Source organism: Wyeomyia smithii, chromosome 1 (assembly GCF_029784165.1).
Source record: "Wyeomyia smithii strain HCP4-BCI-WySm-NY-G18 chromosome 1, ASM2978416v1, whole genome shotgun sequence".
Taxonomy (NCBI): Eukaryota; Metazoa; Arthropoda; class Insecta; order Diptera; family Culicidae; genus Wyeomyia; species Wyeomyia smithii.
In genome coordinates this window covers 18959354-18981854 of record NC_073694.1, presented here as the reverse complement: position 1 = coordinate 18981854, position 22501 = coordinate 18959354, and the positions used below count along the sequence as shown (strand labels likewise).

At 43.0% G+C, this 22501-nt stretch overlaps 1 protein-coding gene across 4 annotated transcripts; it reads left to right on the top strand.

Moving 5' to 3' along the window:
- Positions 1-234: 234 nt before the first annotated feature.
- Positions 235-22247, top strand: LOC129719197 (nuclear pore complex protein Nup153). Of its 4 annotated transcripts, none has more exons than XM_055670712.1 (8): positions 235-846; positions 3142-3435; positions 3500-5213; positions 5271-8065; positions 8129-8260; positions 8461-8583; positions 19125-19592; positions 19865-22247. In XM_055670712.1, the coding sequence occupies exons 1-7, from the start codon at positions 664-666 to the stop codon at positions 19572-19574; spliced, it is 5691 nt and encodes a 1896-aa protein (XP_055526687.1). In that variant the 5' UTR covers positions 235-663; the 3' UTR covers positions 19575-19592; positions 19865-22247. The 4 variants fall into 4 exon arrangements, with proteins under 4 accessions (XP_055526687.1, XP_055526689.1, XP_055526688.1 ...); XM_055670713.1 differs by lacking the exon at positions 19865-22247 and adding an exon at positions 18638-18717 and having other exon boundaries at positions 236-846; positions 19125-19559; XM_055670714.1 differs by lacking the exons at positions 8461-8583; positions 19865-22247 and adding an exon at positions 18638-18717 and having other exon boundaries at positions 19125-19559.
- The last annotated feature ends 254 nt before the right edge of the window (positions 22248-22501 follow it).

The following is a 22501-nucleotide window of genomic DNA, read 5'->3' as shown; positions in this document are numbered from 1 at the left end:
TGCAACTGTGTTGCACTTTTGTACCGACAGCCGGCAAGCATACAAGTGAAGCCCGCCAGCTTCGATCGGGTACCCCTCTGTCGGCATGCGTTTTGTTAACCTCAGCTAGCCATCTCGGTCAAGCGTTCGACCGATCGCAGCGCCCGTTCTCTTTCTTTCGTGCCGAAAAGCTCGTGGCCGCCATATTACTTCGCCCGTCGCACTTTTGACAGTCGGTCGTACTTCTCGAGCGAAACCAGAACCTGCGGGCGAAATTTACCTTCTCCGTCGTTTCGTTCGTCGTCTGTGCGGTCGCGTGTGCGTGTGTGCAAAAGAAAACTTGTCTCAGAAAAAACTCTTCTGTAGCAGGAAAAACGACGAAAAACGTACGGAAATTGGCAGCATTTAGTGCGACAATAGTTTGTTGGATTGTAATCAACAGCGTTTCGGGGAGGCACTTCCAGATTGAAGCCCAAATCGCGTTACCAAGCGAAGCGAGAGAGCAAAATCGAATTCGCGTGTGGCCGCGCGATTCGAGTGTGTGTTTTGGAGGAATTGGGAAAGGCGAATATTCGATCTTAGTGTGCCAAGCAAAATGGCAGTGAAGAAGTGTTAGCCCCCGGGTGCGTAATTCTAATCCACTCCGAGATAGTAAAACAAAATTTATCCCCGTTCCCGAGAAATATGTTTCAAGCGAGATCCAGAGCCAACCGAAGCAGTGAGGACCATCCGTCACAATCACCATCATCAATGGCTGCTGCTGGTGCTACAACTATGGCAAGTGGAACAGCAGCAGCGCTCAACATTAGCGCTGCTAGCAGTGGCCACAATGACAGCAGCAATCTACTAGACGATGATCCCAACAGTGTAAGTTTTCGAAGCTTATTTTAGTGGACATTGAACCGAGGTGACATTGTGTGTGGAGAACATAATCGCGAATCCTTCGAGATTTTTTTGCTGCCTTCATTTTCATCGCCGTCCTCCTTCATGGTCAGCGAACATCATCATGAGCTGAGCAACATTTTCTTCCCTCCGTCGTTACCGCCACCGTCGCTACCGTAGAAGTTTTCTTCTTGCTCTTGCTGTTGCTGCTGGTGCTGGTGGTTGGGTGCTTTTTTTTTCTTTTTATTCAGCACTCTTCTCTCGCTTCCTTGCTGTGTGCTTCTTCCAAAAAAGCTGCTGCTGCATGTGAAGCAAACGAAGACTGCGACGCACACTAGTGCAGGGCCGAGACGGTTCACTCGACCGTGGTTGCCAGTTTCATCGATTGATCATCGGTTGATGCAACATCAATTGATGCGTTTGATGCATGCACAGTATGCACAGCACAATGTTGCCTTGAATGTGATTTGATCTGGAGCAATATGATTAGAGTTTGCTTATCTTATCAATCTGTTGGAATGAGGCAGACCGTTATTATGTTATATTGCAACTTTTTGTATTTATTTGCGATGTGATTTGCAACATTTTATGAATGTTGTTCATATTTTAATGAGCAAATATTTATTACTTACGGATTGCTTATAACCTCGCTACACTGCCGTGATATGACATTGTGACGTAGATCCAAGTGATCAGTTTTTCAGTACGGCCCAAAAACGAAAGAATTTCTCGTCACTTTTGCATGGAAATGTGTGCCAACGTCACTTTGTTTTTTTGATTCTATGCAACGTACGAATAAGTACCAACGAGAAAGAAGATACCGAAAGATAGGTCTTCGAATAAAGAACAAATTGACATGAAAAACTCATTTTCAAGAAAATGGCACTTACGTCACTTTGTCATCTCACGGCAGTATAGGTGTCATTTTGGAATTGCTTCACATAGAATTGCAACACCCAGTTTTGTAAGAATTTGATTGTATCTCTACAGACAAAAACCCGTGGTCAAAAGAGCTCTATTCAATAGATAAAAATAAAAAAATGTGGAATTTGAATCGCTGAGTTGTATCTCGAGTTGAATTTATTTCATAACACTCAAAACTAACCGCGTGCTGTCCATAAACTGGAAGCCCCTGACCTCCCGAACAACTTTCCTAAAGATTTAGCTTTCCAAGTAAATGACTTACCGAGATGGATTTTGTTAAAAAATACTCAAAACTGCATGCGCACTAGCGCCACGTAAAAGCTGAATTCCATAGTAAACTGTACACTAACTAAGGGCCCTTGTTCTCCTAAACAACTTTGCTGTGATTCGCAACTTTTTGAGTGGTTGAACTCATGAGATAAATTAGTTCAACTTACTCAAAACTAAATGCGTGTCCAGTCGAAATTTGCCAACTGAACCAACTGAAAGCCCTTGATACCCTGGACAACTTTGCTGAAGAGCACAACTTTCTAGGTTATCGGAATCACGAGTTAGAGTTACATAAAATCTGCCCATTTTACTTTTAAGGGGTGCTGTAATATTCGGACTGAGTGTTGCAGTACTCAGTGTAGGAATTCCAAACTAATGGCGAAAATCGTCCAAAAAATTATTAAAAATAATATTTGAAGTGCCTCTGTAAAGTAATATTTCCAAACATCCATTGGAACATTTAAGAGTAACAATTTGAATACAATTTGTCATATCAGATTTTGAAAAGTCATTAAAAGTTCTCGGGTTAAATTTCCGCTATTGTGACATTTTGTGGAACTGAAAAAATCGCAAATATCCTGATCAACTATTGTGTCCTTTATGAGCGTACACTAATTTGATGTCCTGATGGTAAAACTTGTTTGGAAACTCAGTCCTAATCACTTTTTTGATCCTTTTAACTGATGTCTTGAAGGAAGACGTCCTTTTCAAAATTGTACTGGTTATGTTATCATTTCTCTAAAAGAAAAACATTTTACCTGCGAATTGGCTTGAGGAAAAGAAAGAAAAATAACAACTTAAATTTTAAAAATCAAGCGCATGTTTCACGTAATTTTTGCTCGATTGTATTAAGCATTTATCTGTGCGTTCGGATTTCCTTGCCAAAAGCCAAACAACACAGTTTCAGCACGTAGTAGAGCGTTGTCGTACAGTAAAATCACTCAACTGCGTTGTTCAACAGGCTGTGAAATTACTCGTTACAATATGTCCAAAACATCAGCTTCATTATTAGAATATTTTTGAAAAAAAGAAACCAAATTGAATTTAATTGAAAACAACTTTTGAAAAATTCTCTCTCCATTACAGTCTATAATCAAAAAAGTTCGTTCCCGAGTGTCCAGCATTCTGCCGGACGCCATATCGAAATGGTTTTCACCGGTAGCAAGTAAGCGACCGCGTGACACCGATACTGCCAGTGGCAGCAACAGTACTCCAACAACGTCCGGTCGCAATGGAAACCTGCTACGCTATCAGCAGTCCAGCGGCGGCGAAGGCAGCCCACTGCTGCAGCAGCAGCATCATTCACCAGCTCAAGACGAGGAAGATGACGAAGACCACGCTCCTCCGATACGGAAAAGAACCCGGTTGGATGATGAATTCGTAAGTTATAAACTTTTTACCAACTTCATCGATCTAAGTTTAATTTTTTTTCTTGTTTCTACAGAACACCTCCGAAGCGGATATCACGGTCGACTTCGGTGCGCAACCGGGCCCTAGCGGGCTCAACATTTCCGCCATCGATCGTCGCGGATCGCTTCCGGCTTGTGCGCAGCTTCCGCGGAGTGGTCTCCGCAATATCTTTACCTCCTCGACGCCTTCCACGTCGCCGCAAAATGCGGCCGGTTCACTGCAACAAAAGACCAGCATGCTGGGGTACAGCAATCGGACGGCGGCGTTTGATTTTGGGTCCGTCGTCGCTGAACCCTCCACCAGCGGTGGAAATCCGATGCCTACCACCGACGAGCTGCACAACGAGAGTTTGACCACCCTGATACGACATCGGAAAAGTATCCGAGAGGTTAGTCAAAGGAAACGATTGAATATTCCACCGATGGCGGTGGATCGATCGACCTCAGAACCTCCGGTAGCTATCTTTGGCAGCAAAAGGACTGCTTCCATTGGGAATCAGCTGAAGGATTATGAGCATAGACAGCTGCAGACCTGCAGAGAAGATTTGGTCGAGGAAGAAGCAGACCAGATTCCGGCTGAGCAGGCGAATGAAAACGTCTTATCGAACGGTAATCTGAATGAAAGTGCTTCCGAAAGCAGCAGCGTATCCAACTTGAACCTAAGTCAAACTGAACACGCCGACAGTCGTCGGCTGTCCGGATTCATGGGTAATAACCGAAGCAAGCGGTTCAGGGTTGGAGGTTCGACCGGTGACCTGTGCTTTTCGTCTCACTTGGAAACGGAAAAGAGTCTATTCTCGACCAAGAACGCAGGCGCAAAAGGTTCTGGCCGACCGACTTTCAATGCTTCAATCTACGGCAGCACGTCTTCACTAGGTAGTAGTCACAGCAGCCTGTTTGCCAACTCTCCGTTCTACAACGGACGAACAACGTACGGGGGCGCTTCAGCGTATACAAACCGGCGTGATACGCGCCAAAAGGCGCTTCGAGTTCCTGTACAAATTCGACCCTCATCATCGCTGTCGAATTTCTCATCTTCCAACGTCAGCCTGGCGTCTGACACTTCGGCCCTCTCGAATACAGCGAAGCGCATCTTAGAAATCATGAATCAATGCTCCGGACCGTTGAACGAAGCCCGCAAGCTTGGTAGCAGTCTTAGTCTGAATAGCACCCTGGCATCCGCCAAAGTTCCCGGATTGGTTCAAGCGCGCAAGCGCTTCAACGAGGAAGATCTCAGCATAAATCGCAGCATACGAATGTCTAGTCCACGGACCCCCTACAGTCGGCCGGTCAGTGCCACCGGTATCAGTAGCTCCTCATCGAACATCAACAAACCGCCAATCGCGGAACTGCTAGTTCCAACCACCTCACAGTTGCTGCAGATGAAACGGCTGCAAAGCAACACCGAATCGGTGCGTCGTCTTGCAACGGAATCCGCCGGCAAAACGGTGCTTAATCAACCGACCGAGTACAAGCTGGCAACCGATGCGGCGGACGACAGCAACAACAACGTGAAGCACACCAGCAAGATGCGCAACAAGTTGAACCGTGTCCGGGAGGAGTCGCAGGCTGAGCGAAGTAACAATTCTTCAGTGGCCCAGATTAACCTGCCGGATGTGCAGCTGACCGGTTTGAAATCAGTTCCTAAATTCGACATCAAATTTCCTGGCCAGGCTGCTAACAGCAGCAACGGAACGGCTGGAGGTAAAACGTCCGATGCTGTTCAGTTCGGTACAAGCGCTAAGAAAGGTGGGTTTATTTCATTTGTTGAGTTTTTTTTTATCGTTAACTCAATTGTCTCTACAGACTCTTCACAACAAAATAACAACCGCGACAGCCTGAGCAGTGGTTACAACAGCAGCAACAACAACAGTAGTACCACCATCGGAAGCATGTCGCCCCTCAGTAGTAACAATAATAATTTGTATAAATTTTCCTCTCCGACTAAGTTGACGGTAGCTCCTACCGTGTCCGATGGAAAGTTCGGCCAGAAAGTCCCGAATCACTTTAAGTTCAGCGATCCGGAACTGCTCGAAACTGGCAAGGGCAAAGACGGCAGTCCGAAAGCTGCCAACGCAGTAACTAAGCTGACCGGAATCAAGTTCGATCCGTACAAGGCCAAACCTAAAGCTACTGCGGAAGTTGTTCCTGTTTCAAGTTCCGCAGCAGCAGTCAAAACTCAGCCACCTCTAAAAGTTGGCAGTTGTCTGGACGCACTGAAAAGTCCGACCCTAGCAGTAGCACCGGCTAAAGCGACTTCTAGTGAGCCGCTCGCGGCCGCTTCCGGTTTCGGAAATGCATTCAAGCTGACCGGTTCGAACAAATGGGAGTGTGAGGCTTGTATGGTTCGAAACAATCCGGAGCTGACTAAATGTGTCGCTTGTGAAACACCTAAACCGGGTGCTAAAGCTGCCGTCGCCCCACTTGTCCCCAGTAAATCGGCTCCCCCCGTCGTTGCGGACGTAGGCTTCAAAGCGTTAGCGGCTCAGCAATCTGCAAAATGGGAATGCTCTTCCTGTATGACTCGAAACGATGCGGACAAGACGAAATGCGTTTGCTGTGAAATGGCGAAGCCGGGAGCGGCCCCGTCAGTAGCTGCGGTGAAGTCTATGTTTTCGATGCCCGTCACCAGCTCTAGTTCCGATGTGGGCTTTAAGGCGTTGGTTGCGCAGCAATCCGCAAACAAGTGGGAATGCACGGCTTGTATGACGCGAAACGAAGCATCCCGTTCGAAGTGTGCCTGCTGTGAGCAGGCTAAGCCGGGTTCCACGCCAGCGGATGCTCCTTCGTTCTCTTTCGGTAGTCAATCCACGATTGGAGCCGCGGCGGAGGCTAAATTCAGCTTTGGAATACCGGCTGGTAGCAGTACAGGCACCGAAAAGTCATCTGTAACATCGGGAGGCTTCTCATTTGGAGGAACTCCGGTCAGCTCTACCAGTGCCGCCAGCACCAGTACAGGAGGATTCACCTTTGGTGCTGTTGCGACATCCAGCACAGCTGCCAGCAGTACAGAGGTTAAGCCTAAAACGATATTCGGTACAAGCAATGCGGCTGTCACGGTCGCTGAAGGTGGCTTTAGTTTTGGCATACCCAAACCGGTCACCTCTTCTTCGGATGACGTAGATAGTAGCAAAAAGCAGGAGGAAAAGAAAGACACAAAAGTAGTACCCAGCTTTGGTAGCTCCACCGAAGGGTTCACTTTCGGTTCAAAAACCACGACTGACACGATGAAAAAGTCCGAAACAGTTACCTCTACAACGGTCACAGGTGGATTCAGCTTCGGCACCTCACCGGCAGCAGCTGCTTTCAAGTCAACGGAAGCTCCTAAAAGTACCGGTTTTACCTTTGGTAAACCAGCAGAAATTCCGGCATCATCCGTTTCAACAATTTCGTCAACATCGGCAACAACCGCCATCACTAGTTCTGCTGTGGCGGAGAAGAAGCCAACGTCAACCGCTTTCAGTTCGATAGTATCATCCAGTTCTGCAACAGCAGCATCCTCTACGCCACCACCACCGACTTCGTCAACATTTAGTTTTGGCACTCCATCCGATAGCAGCAGCAGCAACAAGCCGGTTGCGCCGGTCGCAAGTGGAATGTTTTCCTTCGGCACTCCCAAATCACCGGTGCAGACCGCCACTGCGAAAGAATCGTCGGTTGCGACCGCTACCGCTCCAGCGGGTAATGTTCCTATCTTCGGCGGTGCCCAGAAAGCGCCCGGACCATCAATTACACCGAGCTTTTCCTTCGGTGCACCAGTGGCTGGTTCGAGTGCGGCCAGTAGCAGTACAATAGTTCCATCTACGACAGCAACGGTAGCTCCCACGTTTAGTTTTGGTGCGGCTGCTGCGAAACCGGCTGTGACTAACACCACAAGCAGTGCCACACCGGTTTCGTCTACCTCGGCTACGAGTTTCGTCTTTGGCCAAAGCAATGCAGCGGCAAAAACCACCTCCGGTTTTGGAGCTCAAACCACAGTCTCGGACAAGCCGACCACGTTTGGTGGGTTTGCCGCTGCAACACCCCCGAGCAGTTCTATTTTCGGTGGGGCAGCCGCTGCGACACCTTCATCGGGATTCAGTTTCGGCGCGTCGGCAGCTTCTCCCGCGTCTTCTAAACCGACCGAAACGTCATCACCTGCATTTAGCTTCGGTGGAGCGAATAAGAGTAGTTTAACATCGAATGCTCCCGTTTTTGGTGCGGCAACCGCTAGCAAAACTATCTTCGGTAGTCCAGCAGCAACCGGCGTAAGCAACAACTCAACATTCGGTTCTTTCGGAGCAGTCGGGAACGCGAACAACAGCACTACGGCAACATTCGGTTCCAGCACCTTCGGAGCAACATCCCCGTCAACGACCGCCAATACCAGCGGTTCCATATTCGGACAAACGTCGGTTCCGGCTTTCGGTGCACCAAGCGGATCGGCCGCCGGTGCCGCCCCCACGTTCGGTGCCGCTCCGACCGGCTTCGGAGCAATGACTGGCTCCAGTAATCTATTCGGTGTCCCGTCGACAACGTCCGCACCCACAGCGGATGAACCACAAACCAAGAAACCGTTCGAATTTGGCTCGAACACTACTGTAAATAGTCAATCAGCTGCGGTAAATCAATTTCTCAAAAAGCTTTGTTTTTACATGTCCCTTGACAATTCATGTTTTTCACAGCCCTTCCAGTTCGGAGCCGCCAGCAACAATAACAATAACAACAACAATGACAACGGCTCAAAGCCGTTCTCCTTTTCGGCGCATTCGGCGCCGAACTTCAACTTTACCGCCGGATCGAATGCTGGACAATCGGTAAGTTTGTTGCACCCATAATCGCACCCATTAGCTCCCGACAGAACTAACAGAACATTTCACGAGAATATGATAAAACCAACAACCAGAGTAAAAAAAAATTGAAACTTACCCACTTTCTTCTCTCCAACCCGGCCTGTGTTCCACATCCCACTCTACTTGTCTCGCGACCCCCCCTCGAAAAATCTCCACTTCGACAGTCGGCTCCCTTTACCTTCGGAGGCCAGAACCAGAGCAACGCTCCCACCGCTCCCGGAGGTGTGTTCAATTTTGGCGGCGGTGCTGGCCTTTCTGGGTCTGCAGGACTTGGAGGAATGGCGGAAGTATGTAGCAAATTTATCTTGCTCTCTTGCTCAGTGTTTTGTAGTCATTTGTTTTGTGGTTTAGTTTTTTTTCTGGTTTTCCATCATTATTATTTTCAACCGTGCGGGTTGAAGCGTGAACGTTGTCGATTGCCGGTTAGAGATCGCGTGTGGCTGCTGTTTGTAGTATAATACCACTAACACCGCAGGATCAGATTTCATATTTGCATAATCGCTGCGTCATTGCGTGACTTGACGAGCTGCATTTGCATACACCCAATTCGGGCCACCTTTTGTTTTAGTGTTTGCGCATTGGAACTAACCATTAACCAAGGAATCGATTTTTAAAACTGCACTCTCACCCTTGACTAACAAATACTCGCGTGTGTGTGTGTAGCTTTGAAATGTTCATATCCATTTTCATCTTGATGGCTGAAGGACCCAGGAAGCAATTGCATGTAGGCCATGGGAGTTCTTCGAGACAAGGTTGCTTGTCGGTAAGCGACACGCTGGAGTTAGCTGGGTAATTTCGGGGCCTTCGTGTTATTCCAAAGGGATTTCTAATCATGTTGGGTGAATATTTTAGAGCCTTTTTAAAAAAGCATTTAGGATTATCATGGAATAAAACTGTTGTATACAGTAGAAGATCGGTTTTATCTCCAACTCCTTCATGGACAATGATTTTTCTCATAAACCTGCGTTTCAATGCTGATTGTGTAACATAGATTGAATACAACCTTTGCAATAGGCTTTTGACGTTGAGCCGGTTGGAATTTCTATTTCTGTCATAATTTTACAAAAAACAGTGCTGAAAAAAAACTGTTCATAACACGTTTTCATAAAATAGTTCCAACTTTCAGAAGGAAAAAAAAAAAATAGAAATAGAACATCAATATTTAAAAATAAATTAAATAATTTTTAGAGTTGCATAGTTCAAACGTCTATTCGAACACTTTCTATTAGAAGCATAAATTAAATTTGCTTATAGAAAATGAAGAAATCACTAAAAGTTAGAGTCGGAGTCATATTTTTCTCAATGTCTTTCTCAAATAGATTTAGTTATTCCCAGCAATAAACTTTCTGGATTCACCTTTCAAGAAAGTTAACCCTCTAGTGCCCAAATTAATTTTTAGACGGACTTCGAAAAAATTACTATGAAGCATTAAAAACATTTTTTAAGTTCTTATTGAAGCTTTTTAGAGGTTCAACTGAAGACCGTCCAAAGGCGGCACTGGGTACTAGAGGGTTAATCTTGAGGTCCTCAAGTTGAGGAATCAATTATGAGGGATCAATTATGAGGAATCAATTATGAGGGGGGTATTAGGGTGACTTTAGAGATAAAGATCCTTTTCGATGAAAACGATTGGCCGTTTAAGAAAAATCTAGCTCAATTATGCAGTATTCTTTTGCCTAGAACCAGGTGACATTCCTTCGCCGAAATAAAGTGCTGATATTAGACACCTTGTTTTTCGTGGGAGATACAACGACAGCTGCATGAGTGCGAAATAAGTAGGCAAAAAAAAGAGTAGCAATGGTGACAAATCAAAGAATTAAAAAGCTAGAAAAGGACGGAGAGAAACATCGGTAAAGAGAATGGTTTCTTGCCGGGGTTTCTATAGATTAGGTTTTAGTAGATTTTTTTTTGAAAAAACAATATAGCAACAGATTTGATTCCTAGGGGTCATCATTTTCTCCGCGTGTACAGTATATAATTTGTATAATTTATTAATATTTCATCTGACATGATCTGAATAACTTAAAACTTACTCCAAGTCAACGAACGATCACAGAGCTTTATCTACGAACACGAAGTCTATTTTGAAAAGCTGTTCCAGTAACATTGAAATTGAAGTCAAACGAATCTGCAATCGTATTGAAGCTGGCCGACATGAAGCGTATCCGGTCGAACTGACATTGCGTTGGGGCAGACTTAACAGGGACCTGGGCAATTTCTGGGGGATCGGGGGCATATATGCCCAGCTGATCTAGATTTTTCCAGGGCATCGATTCCACCCAGAAGCACATGTTTTATATGGACCCCACTGCGACCAGTAGTTTTTTTTATATCTTTTCTGGCATTGTCCGGAAGTTAATACTGTTCGCAAATTTTTTTTTTTTTTATCTTTTTGCAGTACACTAAGGTCGCTTTTTACGCGGATTCCGGAACTTACCCGTTTTTTTACGCGGATTCCGGAATTCACGCGTTTTTTTTACGCGGATTCCGGAATTTACGCGGTATTTTTTCGCGCGGATTTTGGTTTCTTTTAACTCGAATTGCAGAATTAACGCAGTTTTTTACGCGGATTCCGGAATTTATGCGGTTTTTTACGCGGCACGTATTCCCCGCGTAAAAAGCGACTTTAGTGTATTGCTTATTGAGAAGTAACCTGCTCTCGCTCCGTGTTATAGAGCTTTTGTCTTCTCCTTCAGACTTAGTAACCTACTTTCTTATCGACCTTATCACATCCTCCTGCAAGCTATCACTCTAACAGCGTATAACGTGCTATAGTCTATGATATTATCGAAGATTTAGACCGATGGTTATCAAGTCGGGAGAGAATAAACCCATATATAAAAGTACCTTTGCCAACGAATGACTTGGTTCTACTAAGGTTCGAACCTATCACCACCCGCTTGTAAAAGCGGACTCTGTAACCTTGCGGCTATGTAGCTCTACACGAAGAAGCACCTTACCTGAGGCTTGAGCCTCAAACGTCTTTGTTCCAGGGTTTGCATTCCTAAGAGCAAATAGCATTCAGCGTAGGCTGGCCGATGTGGTCGCGCCAGGGGATGAATTTCAGACCATATCGTACAAATTTCCGTTGCACGGATTTAATTCTAGTTATCCAGGAGTTGTAGAATGGACACCATACGACGGAACAGAATGCTAAGATGGATTGTACTAAAGAGTGGTACAGCGATCTAAGGCAGAACGGATTGTGGAACCCGTTGCCTATCTTAACCATGAATACGAGTGGTCGACAAGCTTTAGCGATGATCTCGTTGTAGAGCAGTTTTAAAGATAGCGCAGTATCCAAGATATCTCCCAGATCTGGGATTTGTATCACTTTAGATAGAGGCTGATCCGACATAGTATAGTCCTGGGAGGGAGAAACGGATACGAAACTGTGTAAGTGTCAAAATGAACCAGAATGAGCTGTCATCGACTGTCAATTTGAACCAAGGAAAAAAAAAGAATTTTTTTGCGATGAGTATTGTTATAACTAATACCTTTCAGTTGCTCGAAATATTCATCGCAAACAGTTTTTGTATTCATTGTCATTTCACAAAATATTTTGGTTTGTTTTAACGTAAAATAATAAATTTCATAAGCTTTAAGTAATAATCATGCTAGCGTACTTCGATTATTAAACTTGCGCTTCTCTGGATTTAAGGCTTTGGTTACAATTTCGAACATACTTCACTACGGTCGAACTCAAAACTCTGAAAAAACTTTTATACAACGGCAAATTGAAAAAAACACAGACTCGAAAAATAAGTCTGTAAAATTTGCACATTATTCGCGTTGAAAAAGATTTTGAAGGCTGTTCGCACTTATGTGAGCTCTCATATGTAATTGTCAAAATGTGCGTGATGACAAAAGCAAAAATATTTCCTTCCTTCTTTTTCGCACGCAAAAATCAAACAAATATCAGCAACACCGTCAACGCGAATTCCTGATGTTACTAAAAACTTCGTTTGAGTCATGCATGCGTTACAGCAAGGAGATAGTTACACGCTATCAGGAAACGACGCATGTGCGTGTTCTCTGTTTTGAGTGTAATATTCGTATCTCCCTCCCAGGTATACTCCAATGAGGTCGGCTTACTTGTCCGATAGAAGAAGATATATTTCTGAACGCTTACAAAAAGAAGGTTTCTAGAACACCATTGGCTGAAAACATCCATTAGTTGCTGAAACTCAACGCAGTTCGCAGTATTTCTTGCAATTTTGAAGAGTTAAACGTCATCGATGTACAATTTACGGCAACCTTCTGGAAGCAGTAAAGAAATATCATTGATTAATAGCATGAAGAGTAGCGGTCCTAGGTTGCTACCTTGCGGGACTTGTAACAGGGGGTCACCCTGTACACACTTATATTCGCTCGACGAAACCCTTACAGGGCGGCCAGATACCTCAAACGGACTTTCGGATCTTTGCTAGAACACTTAAGGGAAAAACAAACAAAACAAATAAACAAAAACTTATCGGGTATATTTCCTCCAGTTGTCGTAAAGCCTGTATCAGACTAACCGTTGCAGCGGTCAACCGCTAGCGTTCCGTTCTTTTTCGACCAATCAGAACACAGCGGTCGACCGTCGCTTGTTGTTGTTGCAAAAAATAGAATTATTTCTATTTTTGCCGCCAACCGTTCCCAACGGTTGGCGACTGCTGTCATTGTCATGGCGAAGGCAAACGTGCCTCTTCACACCTACACAAATTCACACTTAGAGACACAAGTCAAAAAAAAAAATGTGTGCTTCTCTTTTTGGCACACACGACAGCCAGTCAAAACATTGATAGCACCGGCAACGCTGGTTGGTGATGTCAAATTTCAACCAACGCACACTGGCAAAAATGAACCCAAATTTCCACTAATTAAAAGCCGCTGGGCTGGATATCTTAAATATAGTATTTCTTATGTTAAATTAGTCAACAAATTGATTGGCGATGGTTTCATTTTGGACAGCGCACGGAAATGGTCTTTTTCGCCTCTTATCACCCTTTTTTTTTGAGTATTTTTGGAAATATAGACTCTTTCCCGTGCCCTGCACAGAATGAAAATATCACCTATCGATTTATTTGCCAATTTTACATAAGAAATGCTATATTTGAGCCGTTGCGAACCAGAGTGGTCCATGTGCCATCGAGCAAATTGTTCAGTAGAAGCAATTTTCGAAAAATCTCTGAATAAAATTCTGTTCAACGGATTCTTTCAAACAAAATGTTCTAATATAAAGGTTATGAAGTGGTTTAACATTGGGATACATAAAATTAACAGTTTCTTTGCGAAATCGGTGATTTTATCTCACCAATGTACATAGACCACTCTGACTTCATATATATATTAACTAGAATCCTCGAATTGCTTCGAAACAGAGTGGTCTATGTACACAAACTCGGTAAATGACAAAGAAAATGACGGTAAATCGTACAAAATGGCTAGTGTCACATGTAATATGATACATATAGCATGTCACATGTAAGATGTCACATGTTAAATTACATGTAACACAAGATATTACATATTACATAATATTTTACACGTTACATTTTTCGTGTTACATTACGTGTAACATGTTACATATCACGTGTGACATGTACAAAACAAGTGGCAGGTTCCTTATCACATGTAATATGCTACATGTTACGTGTTATATGATAGTATTATATCGATTTATGTACATAGACCACTCTGTTCCGAAACAAAACGGCCATTCTGTTTCGGACGAATTTTCAACACGGAATAAATCAGCTTTAAAATTCGATTTTCCGAAATTTTCTTAATCTCCCAAATTCAGCTTTACGAGTAGATGCGGTTTATGCAAAAAACTCACCAACCGTTGGGAACGGTTAGCGGCAAATATAGAAATAATTCTATTTTTTGCAACAACAACAAGCGACGGTCGACCGCTGTGTTCTGATTGGTCGAAAAAAAAACGGAACTATAGCGGTTAACCGCTGCAACGGTTAGTCTGATACAGGCTTAAGTGGTTTCTTCTATTCTAATGGAGATGTCTGGTGCTTCTTCTAAGCTGCTCCCGAGTTAGCGGCATCCCTGCAGTGTCCAGTGCTGAAATTGCAACCGCACAGGTTACAGACTCCATAAGCATTCGTGAACTGCGCAGGAAATGTTTGATTCATCAAACAGGAACCAAGCCACTGCACGAAAGCAGATGAAACTCCAAGTTTTCCAAGTTTAGCTAAACGTACTCAGTGATCTACTCTATCGAACGCCGCTTACAGATCGGTGTATACTTTGTCCATTGCGCACCGTTACTCATGTTTTGCGAGCAAGTCAACGAGAACTCGATTAAGTTAGTTGTTATCAATCGTTTCGGGTAAAAACCATGTTGATCCGTTGTTTGCAGTTTGCGGAAAGGGAGTCGTTAACAGAGAGATGTAAGCCTCTATACTACCGTGATATAACATTATGACGTACATCCATTTGATAAGTTTTTCAATACGGCCCAAAAACGAACGGGTTACTTGTCACTTTTGTATTGAAATGGTGCATACGTCATTTTGTTTGATTTTATACAACGTACGAATAAGTAACAACTAAAAGACACATACCAAAAGATGGGTCTTCGAATAACGAACAAATTGGCATAAAAACCCCATATTTGAAAAAATGACGCTTATGTCAGTCTGCGAGATTACGGCAGTATAGTTTTGCACATCACGTATATCGCCTTTCTTGTGCACATAATGTTTAAATATAGTGGAAAATTTCCAATTGAAGGAAAAAATCGCTTTGCCGAAGAGATAAATTGAACAACAGGCACATCGTTTGAATAAGGACAGAGGCAAATCGTTTCAGAATGCACGACGGAATTCCATCAGCGAAGGATGATTTCAGTTTATCTATGGCAGCGATCACGTGACGACTTGTTTATTCAAGTTATTTAACGCTTTACGAAAGACTTGGAACGTCACTTATATCTTCAAATTGCACGGAGGGAGTCACAATCATCGTTATATCTAATGCTGGGTAATTCACGTCAAGCGAAAGTAAAGACTCACTAGCTTCAATAAGCTCGTGTGAGCTGGCGTCGTTCACTAGTACCAGATCTAGTTGACGGTCGTGGCCGTTAGTAGCGTGATTCACTCGAGTCAGGTTGCGCAGACTAAACCCATCTAAACGAGCGGAGCAGGCAACAGATATACGAAAATGAAGCAAATCAATAGAAGGCGTACTATCACTCCTCTGTTTGTGGTTCAAGCGCGAAATGACAGAGCCGATATGGTTTTCAACAGTAACATCCGAACTGCGATCGGGAGGGAGATAGAGTGCACCCCAAACTAATGTTGCGAGTTGGCAGGAAGATTTTTTCATCAAGGGCTGTTCAATGGTGTTGCTTATTGTAGCGGGTTTACACAGCTATTCTGGCGTTTGGAAACAGCTATGGAAACGGTGGGAACCAATGTTACAAAACTGTATAGCAGAGCCTTGGTGCTACATTCCGATTCGGAACATGATTTTCTGATTGTTTTATACACAGACTTCGCAGCCGACTGTTTAGTGTACAGGACAATTGCGGGGTTAGCGCTACGATCCTACTGACACTAACAGTCTGTCCCGAGCCGAGACTCGAACCTACGACGACTGGCTTGTTAGGCCAGCATCGTACCTCGAGACCATCTGGGAGATATAAAACTGTATTTGCCGTGAAAAACATTTTGGAAGCTTCGTTCCCCACTTCCGCACGAAGGACCGGGACGACTGATGAACGCAGGCAGGAAAACCTCGACTTATACACTGCGCGACTGGATCGAGCGGGTCGGGGTTTCTCATGTTGCGACAGGCAGTGCGTTCTGGGGATATTGACAAATTCCGGATAAGATGGTTGACAGAATTTTGGGACCCCAGAACTGGCTACACATTACTGGACGGTGTATTTATGCGAGGTATCCAAACGTTTTTTGAGTCGTCTTCAAACTCACGGAACAATATTCCTTTCGGCCAGATATCAGAGCACAGTGCGATGTCCTGAAGGTTGGATTCATCCCAGTTTTGTAAGAGATGAAGCTCAATCTGCTAGTATCTGCTCCTTTTTCACCAGCGATACAACTTTTACAGGTTCAGGACATTTCACACTATTTTTTACCGATTTTTCCAATTGATTCCGGCTTGACACTGGGATGAAAACGTGAGAGATACAACCAAACGAGCTCAGCGGGCTCCAGAACGGTCAGAATCTCAGTCGAAACATGACCATCATTTGCCACTCTGGTACCTCCGATGAGTGGTTTATTAACAGGTGAACTTTCATCATGATGCCGTTTCTGAGGCGATCTCCAGATACGAAGTTTGTGGGAAACAATGCGGTTCGTTTCGATAGCTGAACAATTTGCTGACCTTGTTTGGTTAATCGTACTTAAGCTCAGCTTGTGCGATTTCCTCTAGCTCTATTATAGAGTTAATCGCACAACCAAACGAAGAGATTGCAGATTTGAATTGAGCACATTTCATCAGTTCAGCGCTTTCATTGCACATCCAAAACATATTCGGGCAAGCATGGATAATATTCAAAAATGCCTAGTTTAGCTTCGTGGTAGTGCATTTTAAATGGATCATCGCAAAAAGCCATGCATGTAATGGATTCTTCTTCGCCTCTCACCGGTTTAGCACAATGATCACAAGCGAAAGACATACTAAAACAATTCGCAAAAAAAGAACCAAGCAATGATAGCCAATGAACTTGCTCTAAATAGAGTTGGATTCTGCTGCGCGATTTATTAAATTCAAAGCTTAAATCCTTCGGAGAGTTGTAGCGAGAATCGGTGAGTTTTACTATAATGCAACTTATTTTTACAACACTAAATAATCACAATAGACTAATTTTACACAGTAAACTGCACTGATTTCAAATAGCCGGCACTCGGATACTTCATTGGAGCATGAAATGAGCCGTAAAATAACAATCGGTGTAATGATATAATGAATCAAATCTACAGAGCTGAGTAACGGCGATGTAAACAAACTGAAGCTACACGGAGAAAAAAACATTCTCTATATCAGTGGCAAAAAATGACCGAATCTTTTGATGTCTCGAAGGTGGAACTTTTTCGAGAAATTCGTAACAGTTTCCTTTATCAGACAATTCAACGATCTACTGTTAGAATGAGACTGATGTCTCGAAAGAAAACATGCCGGCATGGGCAGCAGAGCTCGACTTCCATTCGTGTGTTCCCAGGTGAAAATTACATTGCTGCTGTCGACGTCGAGTGCATAGGGTGACTCCATACAAATGCTAGACAAGCAAAAAATTTCAGCAATCAGGACTTTCTAATCTTGTAACTAGCACTTCAATTATATTGTTTAGTCCTACGTTACCATTTCGTAAACACCTAGGGCTGCAAATCTTGTATAATCAATGAGTACGAGTACATAAATTAATATTAGTGATTTTATGGATCCTTAAATTACTTGATTGTAGAATGTATTCCTTTTAATATTTTCTCACAAAAAATGTAAAAAAAAAAGTTTAGGACAGTTAATTATGACGACGAAATTTTGCTAGAAGAAGGTAACCTTGAAACTAGCAATACTTATGATAGTTTTATCGGAGTTCTGAGCATTGTTTGTATGTTTGGGAAAAACACTTTAAATGCTTTGGTACGGGATTCTTCTACAACATTTAGGTTTGTTAACTTTTTTAATAAAAGCTCTTAATAATGAGGGTCTTTTGGGTTGTTTGTAAAAAAAAAATAGGTAAACGGTTCTTAACTTGTTTTCCCAAATCGATAACGTTCACGTCCGCCGCACGTTCACAACGTTAAAAATCGCACATTTATATCGCACTTTTTTAAACTCAATACTCACCCATATTCGACAGTTTTGTTTTGAATTGCTGCCAGTTTACACATTTTACATACCATTGCATCAAACCGACCGCCAGAACACTTGCATAAACAATTCGGCACCGTTTTTGTTTGCTTCGCTGATTTCATCCATCGTTTGCGCATCCCTTTTTTTCGCAGTACAAACACAAGATCGCTTCCTCATCTGCTATCTACATAGCCCCATTGCTCACATCCTCCCCAAACGCTTGCTCATTCCTGTGCTCTCTGTTTTACCTCTTTTTTTATTTTTGTTGAAGGTTCGGTTTCACACAATTGTTCTGTACTAGCGTAGAACCTGCTGCAAACATGTTTGATTATATTCTTTCCAACAATAAGCACACAGAAAAAAGTGGAAACCGCTAGAGACTAAACAATGCAAATTCGATTTCGTGTTTTTCTTTTGTTTCATTTATGATCTCTTCTACTCTTCGAAACCTGCTTTACGCGCTCGCTCCTCCTTTGCCGGGCGCGCGCTGTTGTGTATCGTTGCGTACGAAAATCCTAGCCAGCACCCGTTGTCACTGATGCCGCCCCACCGGCATTCCAATTTGGCGCCGGCAGCATGACCCACCAGAATCCATTTGCGTAAGTATTGCGTTTACTACATACCTACTACTACTAGCATTGTCGTGAGAATCGATCGAGAATCCGAATCCGTTCACGCTCGTTATGTTTGCAGAGTTCTCTAATCAGCTGTTCGGTGAATGTGATTGAGTTTTCATGTTGTAAAAAATACATTAAAAACCCAAACAGCACTTGTTAACCAAATAATCCTACTCAGAAATTGTTGCACATTTGATTTTTTTTTGTTCGCATATCATTTACTTTATTTTCTTGATTATCGCTAGATTAACTTCTTGTGTTGTGTGTAACTTTGGTGTGCTACCTTATAAAAGTTAATTTTTATTACTGCGACGGAAAAAGTGTTTTTAAAATTTATCGAATGGTCTTAAATCGAGATAGTAACGAATTTTTTCTCAACCCATAACCAGGGCCACGAGTATAACGGGCCAAAGCAGCGCGCAGCAGCAGCGCAGAAAACTTCGCGCCACTCGTCGTATAACGCCCCGGTAGGAACACGAAGCCGTCAATCAGCCTTCAAACGCATCAGCAATTCCCCCGCTTCAGCAGCGGCAGCAGCAGTCGCCGCTACTCGTACAAAGTACGCCAATCTAGTGTGGACAAAGGACGGCCACCATCACCCGACGCGACCAGCAACAACGATTACGACTAGCAGCAACTCTACCGGCGGTCCGGTGGTGGCATCTGCTGCTGATAATCCAACGACGACTTCGTCATACAACTTCGACAAATCACGATTCCGTTATTTCGCGCCGGATCTCAAGCGCAAATCGACCGACGGTGGACAACAACAGCAGCAGCAGCAGCAGCAACAACATCATCCTCATTATCAGCAACAAAAGCAAGACAACGGAAACTGATTAAAAAAAAGGAAAAAGGTAAGAGACAGAGAGAGGAAAAACCTTCCCGGTCCGATGGCCAATACACTGCGCGGTGTGTTATTTTTGTACAGTAATTCACGAAAGGTGATGCCTTTTCCCCCTTGCCGTCGTCGTTGTCGCCGCCGCCTCGTAAAAGGAAATGAAATTATTTTATAAGCACCAGAATTTTTCAGTTTAGCGCAAGAGAGTGGATAGTGCCCCTGCAGGTGTATTCGCCATTTCGGGAAGCCACCTTCTCCTCGCTAATAAATAATACACTTTAACTTTAGAATAACGATAACTAGTGGGAAAAGAAAGAAGTGAAAAAAAAAACCGCCAGCAAAGTCTGACAGCAGATGGTAGAGAAAAGTTATCTACATTAAAGGAGACGAATCCGTCGAGATTCATCACCCATCATTGATCATTTACGTTTCAATAAGGAAACAGAAGAGAGTAAAAAAAAACAAACCGCAAAGGTTCACTGTAATTATCTAAACAAAAGAAAAAAAAGAAACAAAAAAATCTATTTAAGCTTATAAAATAGTACGATTGTAGGATGCTTTAATAATTGAATTGAAAAATGGTGAGACTCGGGAGACGAAAAAAGCAAAAAAGGACACACACACGATGTGAGACTATGAATGTGTATAAATTCGAACGTGAAATTGGATGGACGACGTTTTTTCCTCACAGATGAGGCAAGAGATTGCGTTTAACTTGCCAGAAGCGCCAAAGGAAGAAGTAGAAGTAGAAGGCACATTGTTATAGAAGATGAAAGGGGGAAGGTGTTTCACCACTTTCCCCGTTAACTACCACACACATACATACATATGAGAAAGTATGATTAGTAGCTTGTTTACATTTTTTGGGTATTGTATTCTGGGCGAAAAAAGTATGACGATAGACGAATAAAATCCTTTTTTTTGTTATTCACTTTTCTGTAATTTATTATCGAACGCGGAAGCGTTCTGATTGCGAGTATGCACGAGATGGAAGAATAGAAGGGGAGAGCGAAGGGCTCTAAATCCTTGTAAAACTAGTAAGACGCTCACACACACGAACACGTAAACCTACGCAGAGAACGATACTGAACGATGTACTTTTTTATATTCTGTTTACTTAACTACTAGAACGTACGAAAACTTGTGAACACTACTGACAAACACGTTATTGAGGAAGAAGCAGAAGAAGAGAAACGAGAAGAAAACTGAAAATTTGTTACACACTGAGATATTGTTCAGGCATCCTTCAATGTATAGATTCTATCAGATAAAGGACGTTTAACCAAAAGGAAAAGGATGAAACCGCAGGAGTAGCACCAAATTAGGTGGAGCTTAAAAAAACAGTGAAATCATTAAATGCAGTGGTGTTGTGAACAAACAAAACAGTTAAATTTCTACCAGTAACGATATTCTTCGAAACTCGATTGAGAAACCGCGCGCGTAGTCTTATATTAAATCAATGAATGAAAGAACGAAAATAACGGTGCAACGCGTCGAACCTGTCTAGCTTTATAAATGTTCTACCACAGATTGATAAACAAATCTCCGACGTTTCGAGTCCTTTTCCTGGTGCGTTCTCTTTAGGGAAGTTAACTATTAAGATAAGCCACACACTACTCTTCAAAACGGTAGCAAGTAAACACACAATCGGGTCCGGGCACTGGGCTAAAAAAGGAGAATTGACACTCCAGTGTCAGTAGTGGGTCGAATGGAAGAGATCGTTTCCAGCCTGGTAGCTGGTAGAGACGCTCGGGGGCCTCCTAGCACGCGTAACACGTTCCAATGTTCAGCAACTTTAACAATTAGAACATTACTCAAGACCTCGCGAAAGCGACCAGAAAAAAAAACGGAGAAGGCCCCCCACTTCGGTTCACTTAGCCATAATGTTATGAAATGAGGAAAACAACTGTGTATAAAGCTAGAACTAGTTTATTTAAAAAAATACAATCCGCCAAAAGAAGTGCAAGTCAGTTCTCCTTTTTTTTCCGTGCCGGTGCAGAACGCAAATGAACAGCATCAATCGGTTGGTTCACGGTGCCACAACAGAGGGCACTGTTTCGTAGAAAGACAAACCTCGAAAACAAGCTTTCATCTCATAACGGTCGCGTATAACCAAAATTCAAAACCGCACCTACATTCTCATCACACAATTCAATTAGATTCGTTGATACACACACACACCGAACAGGGTGGTACGGCTGTGATTGCCACCTGCCTCTGGAGTGCATCTTTTTTTTGTTTCTCTGTCCACAACTATTCAATCACTCAGCAGCAACACCGTTGTTACCACACAATTTGCTGATATAGCCATTATTCCGTGATCTTAGAACAAATCTCACTTTTTTCCCATTTGCTACTCGATTGAGATATTGATAGGTTTTAGTCAAATTAAAAAAACAAACGGCAGGAGGCAATGCAAGACGTACGTACCTTCGAAAAATTTCAAACAGAAACCTACAAGCAAAACAGCGACTAACCATGATGGATACAACAGAAATCGTAAAGTAATGTTTATTGTTATTTTAATGACCTTATGATAAATTAAGTAAAAAGAAGGAGCTGAAACAAAATAAAAACAGAGGAGAGAGTGAAAAGAAGAAAGGAACAGATTTTGTTTAGTAAAAATAAAATGATTGACAAAAAAAGAATAATAATAAAAAAATTCAACGTATTAGGTGATTTTCAATTGACGATTTTAAGAGTGAACCTGCTGATAATAGTTTTTTATGCGATTCAGACTAACACTGGCACGGCAGATATTTCGTGTAAATCGAAAATTCGATGTATTGAAACTTTGACCTTTTTGAGGCACGACTTCACGACGTCCGGTTGAGCTGAAATGCCCCGAACCGGTTGTATCTACCTCCGGATTTATCAATAAAGGCGATGCATCAGAACTACTACAAAACGCTCGAAAGCTATCAG